General features: G+C 43.9%; 1 protein-coding gene across 2 annotated transcripts in view; it reads left to right on the forward strand.

Annotated features, from left to right (window-relative positions):
* MMEL1 (membrane metalloendopeptidase like 1) overlaps nucleotides 1–19,448 on the forward strand; it is a 138,458-nt gene that overhangs the window by 76,422 nt on the left and 42,588 nt on the right. For both annotated transcript variants that reach the window (XM_033922970.1, XM_033922971.1), the window contains exons 6-12: nucleotides 943–1,038; nucleotides 3,534–3,652; nucleotides 8,154–8,219; nucleotides 9,756–9,890; nucleotides 12,423–12,512; nucleotides 14,942–15,078; nucleotides 18,708–18,801. In XM_033922970.1, the coding sequence (XP_033778861.1) occupies nucleotides 943–1,038; nucleotides 3,534–3,652; nucleotides 8,154–8,219; nucleotides 9,756–9,890; nucleotides 12,423–12,512; nucleotides 14,942–15,078; nucleotides 18,708–18,801 (737 nt within the window). The remainder of the gene's footprint in view (nucleotides 1–942; nucleotides 1,039–3,533; nucleotides 3,653–8,153; nucleotides 8,220–9,755; nucleotides 9,891–12,422; nucleotides 12,513–14,941; nucleotides 15,079–18,707; nucleotides 18,802–19,448) is intronic.

Below are 19,448 nucleotides of genomic sequence, written 5' to 3' on the forward strand. Positions count from 1 at the left end.
TGTAGATAGTGCCAAAGCGTGCAACAGGGTAGATGCTACAAAAAAGCAAGGTCATGCATTTGGGCTGAAAAAATCTGAGGAAACAGAACAGCTACTTCTCTGAATGGCAGATGAGCAGAACTTTGAGGTATAGAGAAACTGGAATACAAGGAACGACTTAAGAGACTGGGATTGTTCTCCCTTGAGAAAAGGAGACTGCGAGGGGATATGATCAAGACCTTCAAAATACTGAAAGGAATTGACAAATTAGAGCAGGAAAAAAAATTATTTACAATGTCCAATGTGACACAGACAAGAGGACATGGACTGAAGCTAAGGGGGGGACAAGTCCAGGACAAATATCAGGAAGTTCTGCTTCACGCAACGAGTGGTGGACACTTGGAATGCTCTCCCAGAGGAGGTTATAGCGGAATCGACCGACCTAGGATTTAAAAGCAAACTGGATGCACATCTCCTTATGAGAGGCATAGAGGGATATGGGTGACTAAAAATTATGCCAGGTGTACAGACTGTAGGTGTAGAAGGACTGAGGTTGAAACAGACACTACAGAATGACAGTCTCTGGTATCCAGAGCAGATATTGTGATGTCATAATGCCTCATTCCACCAGTGCCTAAGAGCCAATCACATCAGTGATATCACAATGGCTTCATTATCCTTGGCTCACATAAGAATCAGAGTATGAATGGCCACAACCACTGACCCGCAAGCTTTGCTTTGAAGAATGCTGGTGTAGAAGGACTGAGGTTGAAAGAGACACTAGAAAATGACATGGGATTATTTCCCGCGGTTATCCGCGGGGACGGGAACGGTGATGAATTTTGTCACCGTGTCATTCTCTGATTTGAATCTTTCAAAGTTGGATTCTTCTCGAAGATGGTTAGGCTGTAATGGAGAATATAGATAGATAGAGCAATGAATGATTTTCTGCTTCTTTCCTAGGCTACATCGAATTGATGGATTCATTGCCTCTGTTAGAGCTTTTAGATGTGGTTGGAGGCTGGCCAGTGACATCTGCAGACTGGAATCTCACCAAAGGTAACATTATGTCTATACAATAGTCCATCTTACAGTGTCCAATGAAATCTCACTGCAGTTATTTTTCACCCCTAGAAGGCTGATGTCATCTGCTTGTATCTCTGTCGAGGATGCATTAATAAAAAGAGGTATCAGTCAAAAAACTCACACCTCATATAAAAGCATCCTTCAGAATAAATAGGACTGGTTTACATCTTTCTAGAAAAAAACTCCATAGCTCCGTTCAGTAGTTGGCTGTTCCACAGAAAAGCGATATATCAAATCTATGACCCTCTACCCTCTACCCTCTACTCCTGGAGAAACTGGAATACGAGGATCGAGTTAAGAGATTGGGATTGTTCTCCATTGAGAAAAGGAGACTGCGAAGGGATATGATCGAGACCTTCAAAATACTGAAAGGAATTGACAAAATAGAGCAGAAAAAACTATTTACATTGTCCAATTTGACACGGACAAGAGGACACGGAATGAAGCTAAGGGGGGACAAGTTCAGGACTAATATCAGGAAGTTCTGCTTCACGCAACGAGTGGTGGACACCTGGAATGCTCTCCCAGAGGAGGTTATTGCGGAATCGACCGTCCTAGGATTCAAAAGCAAACTAGATGCACATCTCCTTACGAGAGGCATAGAAGGATATGGGTGACTAAAAATTACGCCAGGTGTACACCTGGCAGGGCCTCTGCGTTTGCGGATCGCCGGACTAGATGGACCGAAGGTCCGATCCGGAAAAGGCGCTTCTTATGTTCTTATGTTTACTGTACTGAGGAAGATTTGTAGCTAGCAAACTAAAATAGGGTAAAGCAAGACTATAAAATAGATAAAGGGGGAAAAAAATCAATATAACAGGGACCTCCTTCAAGGACATCAGGACAATGTTCTTCTAACTCAGCAGAATGACTCTTTTGCTTTGGAACCAGAAGTTCAAGTCTCAAGATCCATGCGTGAAAAACACAAGCAGGCCCCAAAAACTCATTACTTAACAAACACATGTTCCCCTGACTAAAAGACATTGTGCCCAATATTCAAAGTGATGTAAATGACTTGCCCAATGGTGTAACCAGACCTGTCATTTTAGATGGGCCCAAAGTTAAGTGGGCGCACCTTACAAAATAGGGTTATCAGATTTGTTGAAGCAAAAAAGATGACATGTAGCCCCGCCCCCCACACAAACCTCATCTCTTCTTCCCCGAGCTTGTGGCCGCTTCCAAAGGGCCTTTGAACAAGCACGGATGTGATGCGATGACATCACATGCATGCACGTGACATCATCGTGTTGCATCAGCGCATGCTCGAAGGCCCTCCAGACGCAGCCCCAAGCTCTTATCAGGCCTGGGGTCGTCCAAAACCCAGACCAATTGCTGTTTTTTTGTTTTTTTTAATCTATCCGGACACCCGGACAGTCCTCTCAAAAGAGGACGTGACCGTGTAAATCCAGACATCTGGTAACCGTATTCCAAAACAACCCCCCTCCTTTGTCTTGAATCCCTCTCCCTCTCTTCCATTCCCCATACCCAACATTTTCTTCCACCAGCAGCCCACAACTCCCCCACCCCCAGTGTACCTCAACTCCTTCACAGGCAGCAGAAGTGACACACATCCGCTGTTTGTGCTGGCCTTGCAGGTTTCCTTCTGCTGTGTTCCTCAGAGAAGTGGAACAGGAAGTGACATCAGCGAGAGCAGGACATGGCAGAGAGAAGCCTGGGGGGGCCGGCACGGGTAGCAGATATGCATTGCGGCTGCCAGCCGCAAAGGTGATGGGGTAATCTGGGAAAGAGGAGATTCAGAGAGAGGGGTTTGTTGCCAGGCTGTGGGTGGGATGAGGCAAATGCCGGATCTGGATGTGGTAAAGAGGAAGAGAAAGGATTGAGGTGTTTTGGGGGGGATCAGACAGGGTGAACCTGAGCTAAGAATGGGTGGGATTGTGCCCACCAGGCCCATCCATAGCTACGCCACTGTACCCACTTAGTTCCTGCTTCCTAGCATAAAATGTAGTGAATGTAGGGTTACCAGATTTTCCGGAACAAAAATCCGGATCCAAGGCCCGCCCAGTTCTGCCCGGCCACGCCCTGTTCTGCCCGAGTCACACCCCATTCTGCCCCCAACCCCGGCCCCTCAACCTGTTCGCTTGTCGGGAGGGCATCTGGGCGTGCGCTGGTGTGATGTGATGACATCACACGCATGCATGTGACATCACCGCGTTGCATCCACTCATGCGCAAATGCCGGACTGACGTCGCTGCTAGCTGGGAGATTTTCAAGACCCAGACAAAGTGCCGGGTTTTGGAAAAGCCGTCCGGACCTCCGGACGTGTCCTCGAAAGGACGACACATCCGGGGAAATCCGGACGTCTGATAACCCCAAGTGAGTGAACAAATTAGGGTCGCTGTTATTGAACACTAGTTTGGGCATTGACTGCTGATCATTACCTTTCTGTTTAAATTATTATCTTTGTGACATATATCCTTGAAAAATACTGTGATGCGGTATCTTTACAGAAAACAGTTGGTCCTTGGAAGAAACGCTCTCCCTCCTGAACTCCAGATTTAACAAGCGAGTGGTCATTGACATGTTCGTATGGACTGACGACCGGAACTCCAGCAGACATATCATTTACGTAAGGAAAACAAACACCGTCACAAAATAATACAGGAAATCCAGCAGGAGTTAACCAGTCAGGAACCGTGCGATGTTCAACCACTGGACAGTGCCAGTGGATGTCATATGTGTGACAGCTGCAGGCCTTATCCAGTTAGGCCCAGATTCTGTAAATGGTACCTGAAGTTAGCTGCCTAGATCAGTGTGCAAGGCCAATCTAGGCAGCTAACGTAGTCGTTAATTGGCTCAATCGATGCTGTTAATTCAGAGCATCATAAAAATAATTTAAGAACCAGTAAGTGGGGAGTGTGTGGTGTAGTGGTTAAAGCTACAGCCTCAGCATCCTGGGGTGGTGGGTTCAAACCCACACTGCACCTTGTGACCCTGGGCAAGTCACTTAATCCCCCCCCTCCCCCCATTGCCCCAGGTACATTACATTGATTGGGAGCCCGCCAGGACAGATAAGGAAAAATGCTAGAGTACCTGAATAAATTCATGTAAACCATTCTGAGCTCCCCTTGCTAGCCTCGATTCTTGTACGTGGTGCCTTCCGCGATTAATGCGCGGAAGGCTCCTGTTTTCTCGCTACCTGCCACTACAGGCACCGCTTACAGAATCATCCCCTGCCTTTATGAAGACATTCACCCAACGTAGTATAGTAGTGGAGGTGCATACTTCGGGTCTCATACTTTAATCAATAGTATTTTTCTTAAAATCAAAAGGAAGAAAGAAGACTAAAATGGTTAAGGGGCTGGAGGAGTTGCTGTACAGCGAGAGATTAGAGAAACTGGGCCTCTTCTCCCTTGAAAAGAGGAGACTGAGAGGGGACATGATCGAAACATTCAAGATAATGAAGGGAATAGACTTAGTAGAGAAAGAGAGATTGTTCACCCTTTCCGAGGTGGAGAGAACGAGAGGGCACTCTCCGAAGTTAAAAGGGGATAGATTCTGTACAAACGTAAGGAAGTTCTTCTTCACCCAGAGAGTGGTAGAAAACTGGAATGCTCTTCCGGACTCTGTTATAAGGGAAAACACCCTCCAGGGATTCAAGACAAGGTTGGACGAGTTCCTGCTGAACCAGAACGAACGCAGGTAGGGATGGTCTCGGTTGGGACACAGGTCTTTGACCAAAGGGCCGCCGCGTGAGCGGACTGCTGGGTGTGACTGGTCTGACCCAGCAGGGGCAATTCTTATGTTTTTATGACAGCACTAGCGGTGACCTCCTCTTTCCACTTTGACTATAGTGGGGTAAAGCAAGCAATTTACCACAAGGCTCCAAGTTGATTCCCTGACCCAAAATTCATGTTGGTTCTATGATTTTGAACAACTATGGCCAAAGGCCCTGAGAAGTAGTTTAAATGCTACAGCTTGCCACAATTTAGTTTGCCAAAGAGAGGATAAACATACCGAGGTAAATGTTATATTTTTCCCTTTTGCTCACCACCATTTGCAGCATTACGAAGAACCATGTGTTCGATCTCCCTGCAGCATCCCCATGGGCCCCTTATAATTACCATCACGGAGAATCACAATGAAGCAGCCTGTTCCACAAGTCAAGTCCTAAGCCCTAGTGTTCCAGCTAGATAAGTAGATGCATGCCAGCGTTTTTTTGTTCTGTCATCTGAATATGGCTTTGCTTCCTGCAAAGACAAGTCAGTCATTTTTTTTTTTTTTCTATAACTTTCTTTCTTCTTTTGACAGTCTCCAACTGTATTAAAAGCAGTGAGAGTCTGCGAGAGAGAGCCCACAAATTTCCTCTTTCTGTGCTTGGGGAAAAAGCCGTGCAGAGTTGCCAGTAATGACAAAGAGGACAGTGCAGCGTGCCCTTCAAACAATAGAAATGTTTCACTATAATTTCTAAGTTATTCTAACCTTTATTGCTATCTTTCTTGAGATAAGGAGACCAGAATTGAACACAATACTCCAAATGAAGTCGCACCATGGAGCGATACAGGGGCATTATGGCATTCTTAGTCTTGTTAACCATCCCTTTTTTTAAATAATTCCCAGCATCCTGTTTGCTTTTTTGGCCACTGCCGCACATTGGACAGAAGGCTTCATTGTATTGTCTACAATGATACCCAGATCCTTTTCTTGGGCGCTAACCCCCAAGGTAGACCCTAGCAGACGGTCACTGTGATTCAGGTTATTCTTCCCAATACATTTGTCCACATTAAATTTACTGCTGAACCAGAACGTACGCAGGTAAGGCTAGTCTCAGGGCACTGGTCTTTGACCTAAGGGCTGCCGCGGGAGCAGACTGCTGGGCACGATGGACCACCCAGCAGCGGCAATTCTTATGTTCTTACTTGGACGCCCAGTCATCCAATTTCCTAAGGTCCACCTGCAGTTTTTCACAATCTGCATGCATTTTAACAACTTTGAACAGTTTAGTGTCATCTGCAAATTTAATCACCTCACTCGTTGTTTCCAATTTACAGATCATTTATAAATAAGTTAAATAGCACCGGTCCCAGTATAGACCCCTGTGGCACTCCACTGTTTACTCTCTTCCATTGAGAAAAATGACCATTTAACCCTACCCTCTGTTTTCTATCCAATAACCAATTCCTTATCCACAACTGAACTTTGCACCTATCCCATGACTCTTTAATTTTCTCAGGAGCCTGTTGTGAGGAACTTTATCAAAAGCTTTCTGAAAATCTAGATACACCATATCAACTGGCTCACCTTTATCCACTTTTATTCACACGTTCAAAAAAGTCAAGCAAATTTGGGCTAGATTCACAAAGCAAACCGATCGTGTACCAGTCAGTTTGCGACTCCTTAGTGACCCAAGCCCGATTCACTTACCTGTCTTCCGACCATCCTCCGATCTGTGCATGCAAATGAGGGCAACGGCATGCAAAATAGGCAGGGACGCGATTCACTATAGAAAACCCTGCAAAACCGACTAGGCCAGTGGTCTCAAACTCAAACCCTTTGCGGGGCCACATTTTGGATTTGTAGGTACTTGGAGGGCCGCAGAAAAAAATAGTTAATGTCTTATTAAAGAAATGACAATTTTGCATGAGGTTAAACTCTTTATAGTTTATAAAACTTTCCTTTAACAGTTTTACCTTATGCAAAATTGTCATTTCTTTAATAAAACATTAACTATTTTTTTCTGCGGCCCTCCAAGTACTCTATTTTTTCTGCAGCACTCACATTTAAAGTTTAATATTTTTTCTTTCTCAAAACTGGCACATTTCTATTACTAAATTGAAAATAAAATCATTTTCCTACCTTTGTTTGGTAATTTCATCAGTCTCTGGTTGCACTTTATTCTTCTGACTGTGCATCGAATACTTCTTCCCTTCTTTCAGTCTCCTGTATGCTTCCTCTCCTCCAGACCTCATTCCCTCCCCCAACTTTTTCTTTCTTTTTCTATGTCTGTCTTTCTCTGATTCCTTGTCCCATTTTTTGCTTTGTTTCTGGCTCCTTGTCCCCCACCTTCTTTCTTTTTTTCCTTCTGGCTCCCTGTCACCCCCCTTCTTTCTTTTTTCCTTCTGGCTCCCTGTCCCCCCCCCCTTCTTTCTTTCTTCCTTCCTGCCATCCCCCATGCCACCGCCGCTGGGGAATAGGCTGCTGCTGCTGCTGGCGCCATCGGGAACAGGCCGAGATCTCCACGGGGCCGACCAACTCTCGCTGCCCAACATCAATTCTAACGTCGGAAAGGACGTTCCGGGCAGCCAGGCAGCGATTGGCTAGCCAGAACGTCCTCTCGATGTCAGAATTGAGGTCGGGCGGCGAGAGAGCAGGGAGATCAAAGAGCATGGTGCCGGTGGTGAGAAGGGAAGGGAAGCAGTTGGGCACCCCTGCTCATCTAGACGAGCCGCACTCTATGAAGAACAGTGGAGGGTGACCAGTTTTGCGGACCGCCCCCCCCCTTGGTACGCCACTGGAGCAGCAGCATGTCTGGCCGGCTCATTCCATTCAAAGCAGGGAGAAGCTGGGCCTCTTGCGGGAAACACGATAAGGGAAAGGGGGGGGGGCCCTTGGAGCAGGCTACATCGTGGGAGGGAAGGGGGAGGGGCCAAAAGGAGCAGGCCACATCATGCTAAGAGTAGGGAAGGGGGGGGTGGGGGAAAATGCTGATACTGCTGCACAGGGACTTGGAGGGGAAGGGAAATACCCGGAGGAAAGACACAGGGAGAGGGACAGAAAGACAGAGAAAGGGGGCCAGGGAGAGAGAGAGACAGTGGGAGGGAGAGAGACAGAAAGACAAACATACATATATTCTAGCACCCGTTTATGTAACGGGGTTAATGACTAGTATCTACTAAAATACAATAGATGTTTCTGGAAGAAGAGATCCTAGGGGACTGGATGGCACTATAGTTGCCACTCCCTCTGTTGATATTGCTTGAATCTTAATTAATATACTGTACAGCTTCCTCTTGATACTCTGCCACACTAGTTAGGAATGAGTGAATCCCATTTTACAGGAATTTGTGACAATTCTGACTTTTTCCTCTCCTTTCTTCTCATCAAGTAAATGCTTCTCCTATTTATTGCAGATAGACCAGACCAGCCTGGGCATGCCTTCCAAAGAATATTACTTCAATGGTGGCAATTATCAAAGGGTATGTACTTTTAAAGGCTTCCAGCTGTGTTTAAGTGCATGAGGGGACAATTCATCAAGGAGTGCTAACAAATTCAGCACATGCTAATGACTAGCGGGAAAGGAATAGGGACACATTCACATATTACAACCACATTCAAAGCGGTTTACATACAGGTATTTCAAGCATTTTTCCCTATCTGTCCCTGTGGGCTCACAATCTATCTAAGATACCTGGGGCAGTGGGGGGATTAAGGGCTAGATTTTCTTAAGTCAGGTTTAGCAATGATCACTGCTAACCGACCCGATTCACTCAACGTCCCACCACGTTTCTCCCCTCGATCGACCATTTTTCGATCCGGCCATGCAAATTAGTAAAACCCCCAGGCAAAATAACCAGGAAATTGTGTTACCAACAGGTCTGCCTGGGGTTTTTTTTTTCAATGGCACAGTTATTTTGTGTTTATTACATATGTGCCCATAAAAAAAAGAAAGAAAAAAAATCCCTCACCACTGCCAATGGCCCTCCCCCAACGACCCCCGACAATCGTGCCCCACCCCCGACAAATGTGGTGACCTTAAAACAAACAAGAGAGATCCTCACTCCCTCCTGCCACCGGAGGCCCCTCTCCTTCTCCAGGCCCTGTGCTCTGTACTTTAAAGTTGGGAGCAGGAGGTACAGACAACACCTCCTGCTCCTCCTCCACTTCGCGACAACACTGGGACTTAGGCCCCTCCCCATTGCATCATGTGATGCACAAGGAGGGACCTAAGGCCCTGATCGGCTCAGATGCTTCAGGCTCCTCCCTTGGGCTTCTTATTTTTCAATGGCACAGATGTTGTGCATGTGTTACACATTCACAATCTGCCCCATTAAAAAAAAAGAAGAAAAAAGCCCCCTGCGCTGATGGCCTTTCCCAACAACCCCCCCTATTAATCAGCACCGCGACTCCCCTATGGCAGCGAAAATAGCAGGAGAGATGCCTACTCCCTCCTGCCTGGCCAAATACCCCCGTGCCATGCCCCCATCTGGTCCTGGACCCCACTCCACTGATTTCTCTCCCCAACCATGCGCTACCTTCCCCCCTTCCAAAGGGAAGGAGTGCTGGAAATACATTTCTTTATTTTTTGATACTAGCAAAAAAAATAAAAAATTAGTCATCCAACTAGACAAAACATCTAGCTAGTCCATTTCTGAAAAAAAAGGCAACTTGCGGTTTTGAAAATGGCTATTGCTTTAGCCTAATATTTGGACATCTTGCAGGACACGCCCAAACTCAGATGTCCTATTGAAAATGTCCCTCTATGTGCCTTCTCCAATCAGAATGCCTTCTCCAATCATTACCAAAATTCCATGTCATTCCCATCAAGTTATAATACAGTATGTAGGATTAGTTTCAGAGGTTTCAGAGACGTAATGTTGAAGTATTATCTTTCCTAGATTTACAACTAATTCCCCTTCAATTTTACTCTGGGAATGAAAGAACTGAGCAATGTTCTTTACTGAAGGAACACAGGTCTAAATGGTCAACGTTATATACAACTGATCTTCTTGCAGGTACGGGAAGCTTACCTACAGTTCATGATTACAATAGTCAAGATGATTCGAGAAGACAAGAATTTGACCAAAGATGACTACTTTGTTCAAGAGGAAATGGCACGCGTAATGGAGTTTGAAACAGAAATTGCAAAAGTGAGTACAGTTTCCAGTCATGTCTTTGGGAAGACAGGGCATCCCGACAGTGAGGTTGCGATAGAGATCATAGTAGAGCAGGTGTCTTTAAATACAAACCAGACTGATTTAAAGATTGCAAATTATCCATGTCAACTGCTAAGCAAGTTGTAAATAAGAATGACAAGCATTGTATAAAATGTCTGTATGCAAATGCAAGAAGCCTAGCAACAAGATGGGAGAGTTAGAATATATTGTACGAAATGAAAAGATAGATATAGTAGGTATCTCTAAGGCTTGGTAGAAGGAAGATAACCATTGGACACTGGTACAAATTTTATGGCATTGATAGGGTAGATCAAATTGGTGGAGACATAGCATTATATGTTAAAGAGGATCTTGAATCAAATAGACTAAAAATTCTACAGGAATTACAATGGGTAGAAATTCCATGGGTTAAGGGGGAAAGGATAGTGGTAGGAGTACCCTATCATCCACCTGACCAGGATGAAGACAGATGAAATTAAGGGTACTAACAAACTGGGTAACACAATAATACTGTAATGGATGATTTCAATGACCCTAATATTGACTGGGTAAATGTAACATCAGGGCTTGCTAGGGAGATAAAATTTCTTGATGAAACCAAGGTCTGCTTTATGGAGCAGCTGGTTCAGAAAGTGAAAAGAGGCGATGCAATTCTAGAGCTAGTTCTTCGTAGAATGCATGAATTGGTGCGCACTGATGTGGGCCACCTAACTTTAGGCGGACTTTATAGAATCAGGGCCAATTTTTACACCTTCAATGTAGACGCCATTTCTGCAGGATTTGTGGGAGTGTTTTGTAAAGACACCTAGGCTAACATTAGGTTCCTCCTCCACCTCCAAAACTAGGTGCACTGTTATACAATTACCCTGTTACTCCCTACGTCACAGATTCTATATGGGGCAACCCAAGTTGTGCCTGCAAATAGATTTACGCACACAACTTAATTGTTTAACAAACTAATCAATGCTAATAATTGGCAATTAACTTCTGATAATTGATGCTAATTGGCATTTTCTAAGCATATTCTTCAAAGTGGGGCATGTAAATTCTCGTGCATGAATCTCAAAAAGAGGGGGGTGCCAAGGGAGGCGCCTAGGTGGATCATGGGAGTTCAATTATAGAATACGCCCGAGCTGCGCACAACTTAGGCACAGGTGTCTAGGCCTGATTTTCGTTGGCCTAAATGGGTGCACCTAAATATAGGCAAATGGGCTCTAAGCGTGATTGTATATATGGTGAGTGCCTTTACAGAATCACATTAAAGGGCAAATACTATAAGAAGCGCCCAAAAGTTAGGCGCCAAGGTAGGCACCGTTCAGCGTGATTCCAGTAAAATTGGGTGCTGTTTAGTGAATGACGCTGAGTGGCACCTATTTTGGAAGCACCCATTAAATAGGCCAGCTCTAGGCACAGCTAAAAGTTTGGTGCCTATGTGAGCGCTTAAACACGCATAAGAGCAGCGACTAACACATAGCCACGCCCATGCCTAACACGCATAGCGCCTATTTTTTTGAAAGACATCTACATTTTTAGAGGCGCCTAGTTACAGAATTGCGCTTTCTTGATAGGTGCCTATGTTTCAATTAGTGCTGATTAAAAAGCTTGATTGAGCTGGTTAGTCAATTTAGAGAGGCGCCTATCTAGATGGGCACCTCCAAAATAGGCGCCTATCTTTAGGCGCCGGTTACAGAATTTGGGCCTTATTTTTTAAGCCCCACATATAGACTTTAGGGTACATCTATAATTCAGAGTCTGAATTTACACGCCCCTTGCACGTATAAATTTACAGAATTCTAACACTTTTATCTGTAAGTGTATACTTAGGTGTAGAAGTGCTAATAGAGTGCCAAAGTGCTATTGTGTAAGGTGCAATAAGAGGCATAGCAAAGGGGGGGAGGGGTCACATTGATGACACATGGGCAGGGCTTCCATTTATGTGCCTAACCTACAGAATACTATAAATTATGCATGCTCTTGCCACATTCAGCTGCCCACAACTATACCGGATCTACGGCAAGCAAATGTTAGGCACATCAATGCTGGGCTCCCAGACACTGTTATAGAATAGACTCTGACTGAATGGCATTGGGGCACCTCAGTGAAGAAGCTCGGTTATAACATTGCCTCCTTCATGTGTTTCTTTATTGTTGATTTTGATATGTTGGACATACAGTATGTAATTCATCAAAATAGGTTCTGTGGACTAGGCAGAATATAAGGCAACCCAAATAGATATATTGTTCCCATTATTTCTGTTTACATACTACCAAATTTTCTATAAGTTGCCCAAAATTGAGCAGTATATATAGGTAGATAGATATTTCTGTTTACATACTACCAAATTCTCTATAGGTTGCCCAAAATTGAGCAGTATATGTAGGTAGATAACACATTTCATTTCTGAAAACTTCAAACTTGATTTTGAGATTTTTCTTCTAAATTTAATGGCTGCAACAGCTGTAAAGAATGCTAAAAATAAGTCTTATGTTAAGCAAATGTCTATAGGTTACTGTTCCTCAAGATGAAAGACAGGATGTCACTCTGCTCTACAATAAAATGACCCTGCGAGAGCTACAAGACAAGTTTCCATTAAATGTAAGTCCAGAATCTTCCATGACTTTTTATTGGCTCGCCATGTAATGCCACTACCATCGGACTTCGCCGTAACCCAAAAAAAGGTATAGTGGAATTAGAAAAGGTACAGAGAAGGGCGCCGAAAATGATAAAAGGAATGGGACAACTTCACATGAGGAAAGTCTAAAGCGGATAGGGCTCTTCAGCTCGGAGAAAAGACGGCTCAGGGGTGATATGATAGAGGTCTATAAAATATTGAGTGGAGTGGAAAGGGTTGATGTGAATCGTTCATTTACTCTTCCAAACTAGGACTAGGGGGCATGCGATGAAGCTACTAAGTAGTAGATTTAAAACAAACCGAAGAAAATATTTCTTCACACAATGTGTAATTATACTCTGGAATGCATTACCGGAGAATGTGGTGAAATCAGTTAGCTTAGCAGGGTTTAAAAAAGGTTTGGGGAAATCCACTGCTTATTCTAGAATAAGCAGCATAAAATCTGATTTACTACTTGGGATCTAGCTAGGTACTTGGGACCTGGATTGGCCACTTGGAAACAGGATGGTGGGCTTGATGGACCTTCGGTCTGTCCCAGCATGGCAATTCTTTTGTTCTTATGAGGAATTTGAAACCAGTTTGATGTGAGTTAAAAGGCTATGAAAAATGGAAAATAAAATAGCCTTGAATACACTGAAAATTGATTTGAAATCAGTTTTTTCAAATAATTTTAGGGCAATCGCTTGGAGATGCCACACTGGTGGGGGGAGAGGGTTCCTTTCGTAGATGAAATTTTCTTCACAAAGTCAATGCACAAACATTAGCGAGCAATGAATGATAAAAGGATAGGATTGGCCAAACTGTGTAATTTTGCACAAGATACCTTGTGTATAGTAGAATGCACTACAAGCCACTGCCATATAAGATAGATATAGTTATATATTGAGGTTGATATTCAGATGGTGGCACTCATTGTTTTGCTGACTATTCCTGGCATTATTACCAGATATTTGATGTCAGGCCCTGTTTGGTCTTCAACGTTGAATATCCAGTCTTGAAAAGCCACCTAACACATAGCCAGATAAGTCCAATATTCAGCGGGCTTCCACATAAAGACAGAACAGCCTTTTGTGCAATAGAACATATGAACGTAAGAGTTGCCACACTGGGACACACCAAAAGTCCATCAAGCCCAGTATCTGTTTTCAGTAGTGGCCAAAAGAGTACCTGGTAAGATCTCAAAGAGTAAAAGAGATTCTATGCTGCTTATCCTAGGAATAAGCAATGGATTTCCCCAAGTCCACCTTAATTTCAGCTTATGGACTGTTGTTTTAGGACAGGGGTAGGCAATTCCGGTCCTCGAGAGCCAAAGGCAGGTCAGGTTTTCAGGATATCCACACTGAATGTGTATGAGATGGATTTGCACGCACTGCCTCCTTGAGATGCAAATCTATTTCATGCATATTCATTGTGGATATCCTGAAAACCTGACCTGCCTGTGGCTGTCGAGAACCGGAATTGCCTACCCCTGTTTTAGGAAATTATCCAAACCATTTTTAAACTCTGCTAAGCTAACTGCTTCACCACATTCTTTGGCAACGAATTCCAGAGATTAATCACACGTTGTGTGAAGGAATGTTTTCTCCAACTTGTTTTAAATCTACTACTTAGTAGCTTCATTGCATGACCCCTAGTCTTAATATTTTTGGAAAGAGTGAACAAGCGATTCACATCTACCCTATCACTCCACTCAGTTTTTTTTTTTATAGACTTCTATCATATCTCCCCTGAACCATCTCTATTCTAGGCTGAAAAGTCTTAACCAGCCAGTTAATGTGGCTGATTATATGTTGAATATCAGCACTTAACCGGTCAAGTGCCAAGTTCACCCCTGGAATGCCCCCCAAATAGCCAATGCTCATAGGAATTCTATGAGCGTTTTACCACTCCAGCTCACACTAAAAACCTCTAGGGCAGCATGATAAAAGGGGCCCTCGGTTAACACCCAAATCAACTCGACCAAGGCCTACTATAATCCAAGATAGCCTCACTCAGTTTCCACTTGTGCCTATAAAGATCATTTTGCCTGGTGAGGTAGACCTTAGGTCTAATCCAACAAAATGGCCACTCAGAGTTCTTTTTGTTTACCTGAAATTATGTGACTGTCCTAGGGTTACCATATTTTTCTCCAGGAAACCTCGGACACATGGCCCTGCCCCCTTCTGCCCCAACCCCGCCGCCACAAAGCCTCCTCTCTTCTTCTGGACGCATCTGGAGGGTCGAGAGCATGCGCGGATGTTTGTGACATCATCTGTGCAGGCTCAGAGGCCCTCCAGACGGGGCCAGAGCTTGTCGGGGCTTTCCAAAACCCGGGATTTCCCGGATGTCTGGTGACCCTAGATTAGCAGTCTGCAAAATAAAATAAATGTTTAACTGGTCCTCTGTGCCTTAGGAGTTCAACTGGACCCTCTTCATCCAAGGAGTCATGTCCTCAGTAAACATCCAGATTCAGAAGGAGGAAGAAGTGGTAGTTTATGGGATCCCGTATCTACAACAACTGAAAGCTATTCTCTCCAACTATTCAACCAGGTAAAGAAACCAGACACCGAAAGTTCTGCTAAGGAAAAATCTCGGCCTGCTGGCCTGAGAGGAGCACTTTAAATGTGGAAATTAACCTCCGTGCCTGTGAGCACTCCACTCATTTCCAATGGAACAACCAGCTGAAGGGGCATTTGCACAGCCTTACCCTCATCACTGCTGTACTTTGCCTATGGTAGCCATCACATGGGTATATTGTTCTGGTTCATCATTTGTGTTTAGTAGGGTTACCAGATGTCTGGATATGCCCGGACATGTCCTCCTTTTCGAAGACATGTCCGGGGGTCCAGAAAAGCTTCCTCGAAATCGCGTCGGGCAGGAGGGCATCTGCGCATGCCCGATAAGAGCAGGCAGCAAGGGGCGGGGCTAGGGCAGGACTGGGGGCGGGACTGGGGTGAAATGGGGTGGGGATGGGTGGAACTGGGCAAGCCTGGAGGCGGGTCTAGGAGGTCTGGATTTTACTAAAGTAAAATCTGGTAACCCTAGTGTTTAGAGTTATAGCTAACCCCCAAAAATGTGCATTGTTTCACTTAAAAGGTCAACTAAATTAAAAAAAAAGTAGGAAGGAGGAATACAAGATGGCGGACGCTATGTAGCTGTGCTCGGCAGGCTTAGCGTTTTTTCTTCATCTCAATAACTGGAAATAGATACTTACTCTAACGGAAAGCCTCATACGAAGAGGAAGGGGAGTGTGAGAGCGGGGCACTTGCCGCTGCTCACATCGTCTCCTGCCCAGCAGACAATTCAGCGGTTTTTGCAGCCGCTGAGCCCAGCCGACGCCCAGATCTCCCCGTGGCGGGAGAGTTCCGCGTCGGACCTGAGTGAGGGAGCACTCGGGTCTCTGGATCTGATGACATCTTTGTCTCCACCGCATCTCTCTGCGCCCCCATGTCCAGCAGAGGCGCAGAGTGTCGAGCTTGGCCCCGAGGGAGAGGAGTTGGAGACCCCGGAGCAAGCAATGGGAGGAGCTACTGCCCTAGCTGGAACGCTGGGAGGAAGGGCTGCTGAAGAAGGAGCACCAACAAGCACCCCAGCAGTGACACTGGAAATACTTTTGGAGGCTATCAAGAGACTGGATGTGAAGGTGGAGAAGACTGCCTCAGATGTTGAGGTAATGGTTAAGAAAATGGATAATTTTTCTGAAAGTTTGCTGAAAGTCAAGCAAGAGTGCATGGACAAAATACAAACTGAGTCAGCTTCATTGAAAAATTCAATTACCACCATTGTTAAAGAACAAAATTCCACTGCCCGTAAAATAGAAATGATTGAGAGCTTTAACAGAAGATTGAACCTGAGAATTTTAAATTGCCCAAGGATTTTGGCAATATCACCCATTGAGATTTTTTTAAAAATTTCTGGTAGAATGTTTGAATTATCCGCAAGATCAGATTCCGCCTCTAAATAAAGTATACTTTTTACCTACTTCAAAAAGAAATTCAGATATATCTAAAGGTGAGAATTTGGTCACTGATAAAGACTTGCAAAACCTTACGGCAATATTAGAGGAATCATCTACGGAAGTTAAAGAGAGAGGAACTTTAATTGTTAACTTTATCTTTGAACAAGATCTTAATGGAGTTATGAGGTTATTCTTTAAAAAGTCTGGATCACTTTTTTGTGGTCAACGTTTATGGTTATATCATGATGTAACTAGAATAACCCAGGAAAGACGGAAAATATTTTTGGGCATGAGAGAAGAGACAAGGAAGTTAGGTGCTACTTTTTTGCTAGCTTATCCATGCAAATGTGTTATTAAGTTTAAAGGTCTGAAATATGTGTATTTTACACCAGATCATCTACGCTCCTTTTTAGATCTCAAAGGTTTATCTAGTGGAGGGAGTGTAGCTTTTTTGTTATATTATTGTAATATTACTCCCTATAATATCTTTGTTTTCTTTTTCCTCCTCCTAATTTGAGGTCTAAGGAAGATTTAAGTTTCATATATATATATTTATTTTAAATATTGTAATGTTCAATGATGTTTTTCTTTTGGAACATGATTCTGTATTTCTAAACCAAGTAGTTATACTTGTAAAGTATGTTAAATTCAATAAAAATAAAGTTAAAAAAAAAAAAAAGTAAATAAATCAAATGGCCTGTGTGGTTTGAACTAAAGATCTCGCAAGAACCCTTCTTATCACCTCTCAAAAAAAAAAATGTACACTTAACAACGCAATCCTGTGGCTAATTTTTCCATTTCACACATCTTGATCAAGTTAACCTTGGAATCCAAGATATACTGGAAAAAAATTTGGCTTAAGAAATTAGCCGAGTCCTTCATCCATTTTATGGTTTACTAAGCAACAGTACGGCCTAGACCAGATGTCAACTTGTGTGGTCTAAACGAAGCAGCCCTAACGGTGGAACTCTGCTTATTCCGAGCCTCAGAAGCTTTTCTTATGCCTTCCCGTCACAGGCAGCAGCTTAAATTTGTATTCACAATCTAAACTTCTTCCCTGTTGTACAAATATATGAATATTATTATAAATTAATTGCTAAAATTAAATTTTAACTAACAAAAATGGTGTATGAAAAGTGCTCAGAGTCTTATCTCTTGCATGCGAGCCACACTGAGATCAGAGAGGGACCATCAGAACACTTTCATGTCCCTTATATTCTAAATCTTGATCTAAAATAGAATGACCAATACTCTAGTGCATACTATTTTTTCTCCTCATATATTATTATTATTATAACGATTATTGAAACATTTTGCACTTATCTTAAGAGATGGTCTTATCTTGTGGCTCCGCAGGCTGGTTTTTCATATAAAATCCATAAGTGATAACTGTGCACACTGTGCAAAAGTGCTGTGATGAACACACAAGTCCCTCTTCAAGTCCCTCTTCATGGCTGTCAACCTTGCAGCTTATTGGGGAATTCAGCAGTGGTGTAGCCATGGAGGTGCCTTAGAGGCCTTCCCCCCCCCCCCTCCCACATTTGGCTATGAATCCATCTGCCTTCATATCGCTTACCTGAGACGCGCCTTCACTGGTACTCTATTTATTTAAAAAATGTATATATTGCATACAACTATGCGGTTTCCATATCACATACATAAAATCGTGTTTCCCTCCGATTATCACATATAACATAGACATGTTTAAATAACATCATTAACCATCCCTGTTATAAACACGGATAGAGCGCAAATTCAATCAGTTCAGAAATACAAGCAAGCTTTAAATCATACATTGCTGCCAAAAAGTTCTAAAAGGCGATTATCAACTGAAATATACCTTAGCATAAGAAGGCATTGGCAAATAATTGAGTTTTCAGCATTGTCTTAAAATTCATCCTCCCCTTACAAAACCGCAGGCTACCAGGCAAGGCATTCCATAGTTCCATTTACTCAGGCAAGCTTCGGCCAGGTTTCGAAAAGCCATCCGGACCCCCAGACATGTCCTCAAAAGGAGGACATATTTGGAGAAATCCAGATCTCTGATAACCCTAGATAGGAGATAAGAGACAGTTGTGGCTCTGGTTGATTACCCCTTAACTTTTAAGCCTCTTTTGAGTTTTCCCACCCTTAAAGTGTTCACAAATGTGATTTCTTTGACTCTTTGTGGCCTATATTCACCTTATCAGATTCTGAACTCTGCTTTGCACGTACTCAACAGCACTCTCCAGAACTATCTGGTCTGGCGCTTGGTGGTTGACAGGATCAGCAGTCTGAGCAGACGCTTCAAAGATGCCCGGGCCAACTACAGAAAGGTAACCCCGCAAGAAGCCACCTCCTCCTTCCGTATTGTGATCAGTGATCCCATCACTCCAGCACCAGCACATCCTGATAGACAAGCTTCAATAGAGACCACTTCAGAATGCTATCTGTACTTTTTGTCCTATTATTTCCAAAGATTTATGCTTCTTTTTTTTATATATATAAATCTCCCAAGGTATATTCTTGGATCTACAAAAGTAAACTCAGAAGCAGTGGTGTACCTAGCTTGGCGGCCGCCTGGGGTGGAGCACCTGCTCATTCGGCTGCAGCATCTTCTCCTCCAAGCAGAGTGGGGGGAGGGGGGGGGAAACAGTTGCGGGGCTGTGGTCCACATGCACCCAGCCGTCAGCTCCGCTGGTCCCCTGCCCTGGAACAGGAAATTGACATCAGAGGGGGTGGGGCCGGCGGAGCCAACAACCGTGTACATGCAATCACAGCCCCACAACCGCTGCTTGCATCCCCACCACCACCATTGCTTGCACCCAAGGCGGACCTCCCCCACTACCCCATCCTTGGTGTACTAGAGCTCAGAAAGCAGTCAGTCTTTGTAGAACCTTCATTTTTCACTATCCGGTGCATTCACAGTAATTGACCAGATAGCAAGGTGTTGGCCAATGATGCATTTGTTACACAACACTAT

Source organism: Geotrypetes seraphini, chromosome 15, assembly GCF_902459505.1.
Source record: "Geotrypetes seraphini chromosome 15, aGeoSer1.1, whole genome shotgun sequence".
Taxonomy (NCBI): domain Eukaryota; kingdom Metazoa; phylum Chordata; class Amphibia; order Gymnophiona; family Dermophiidae; genus Geotrypetes; species Geotrypetes seraphini.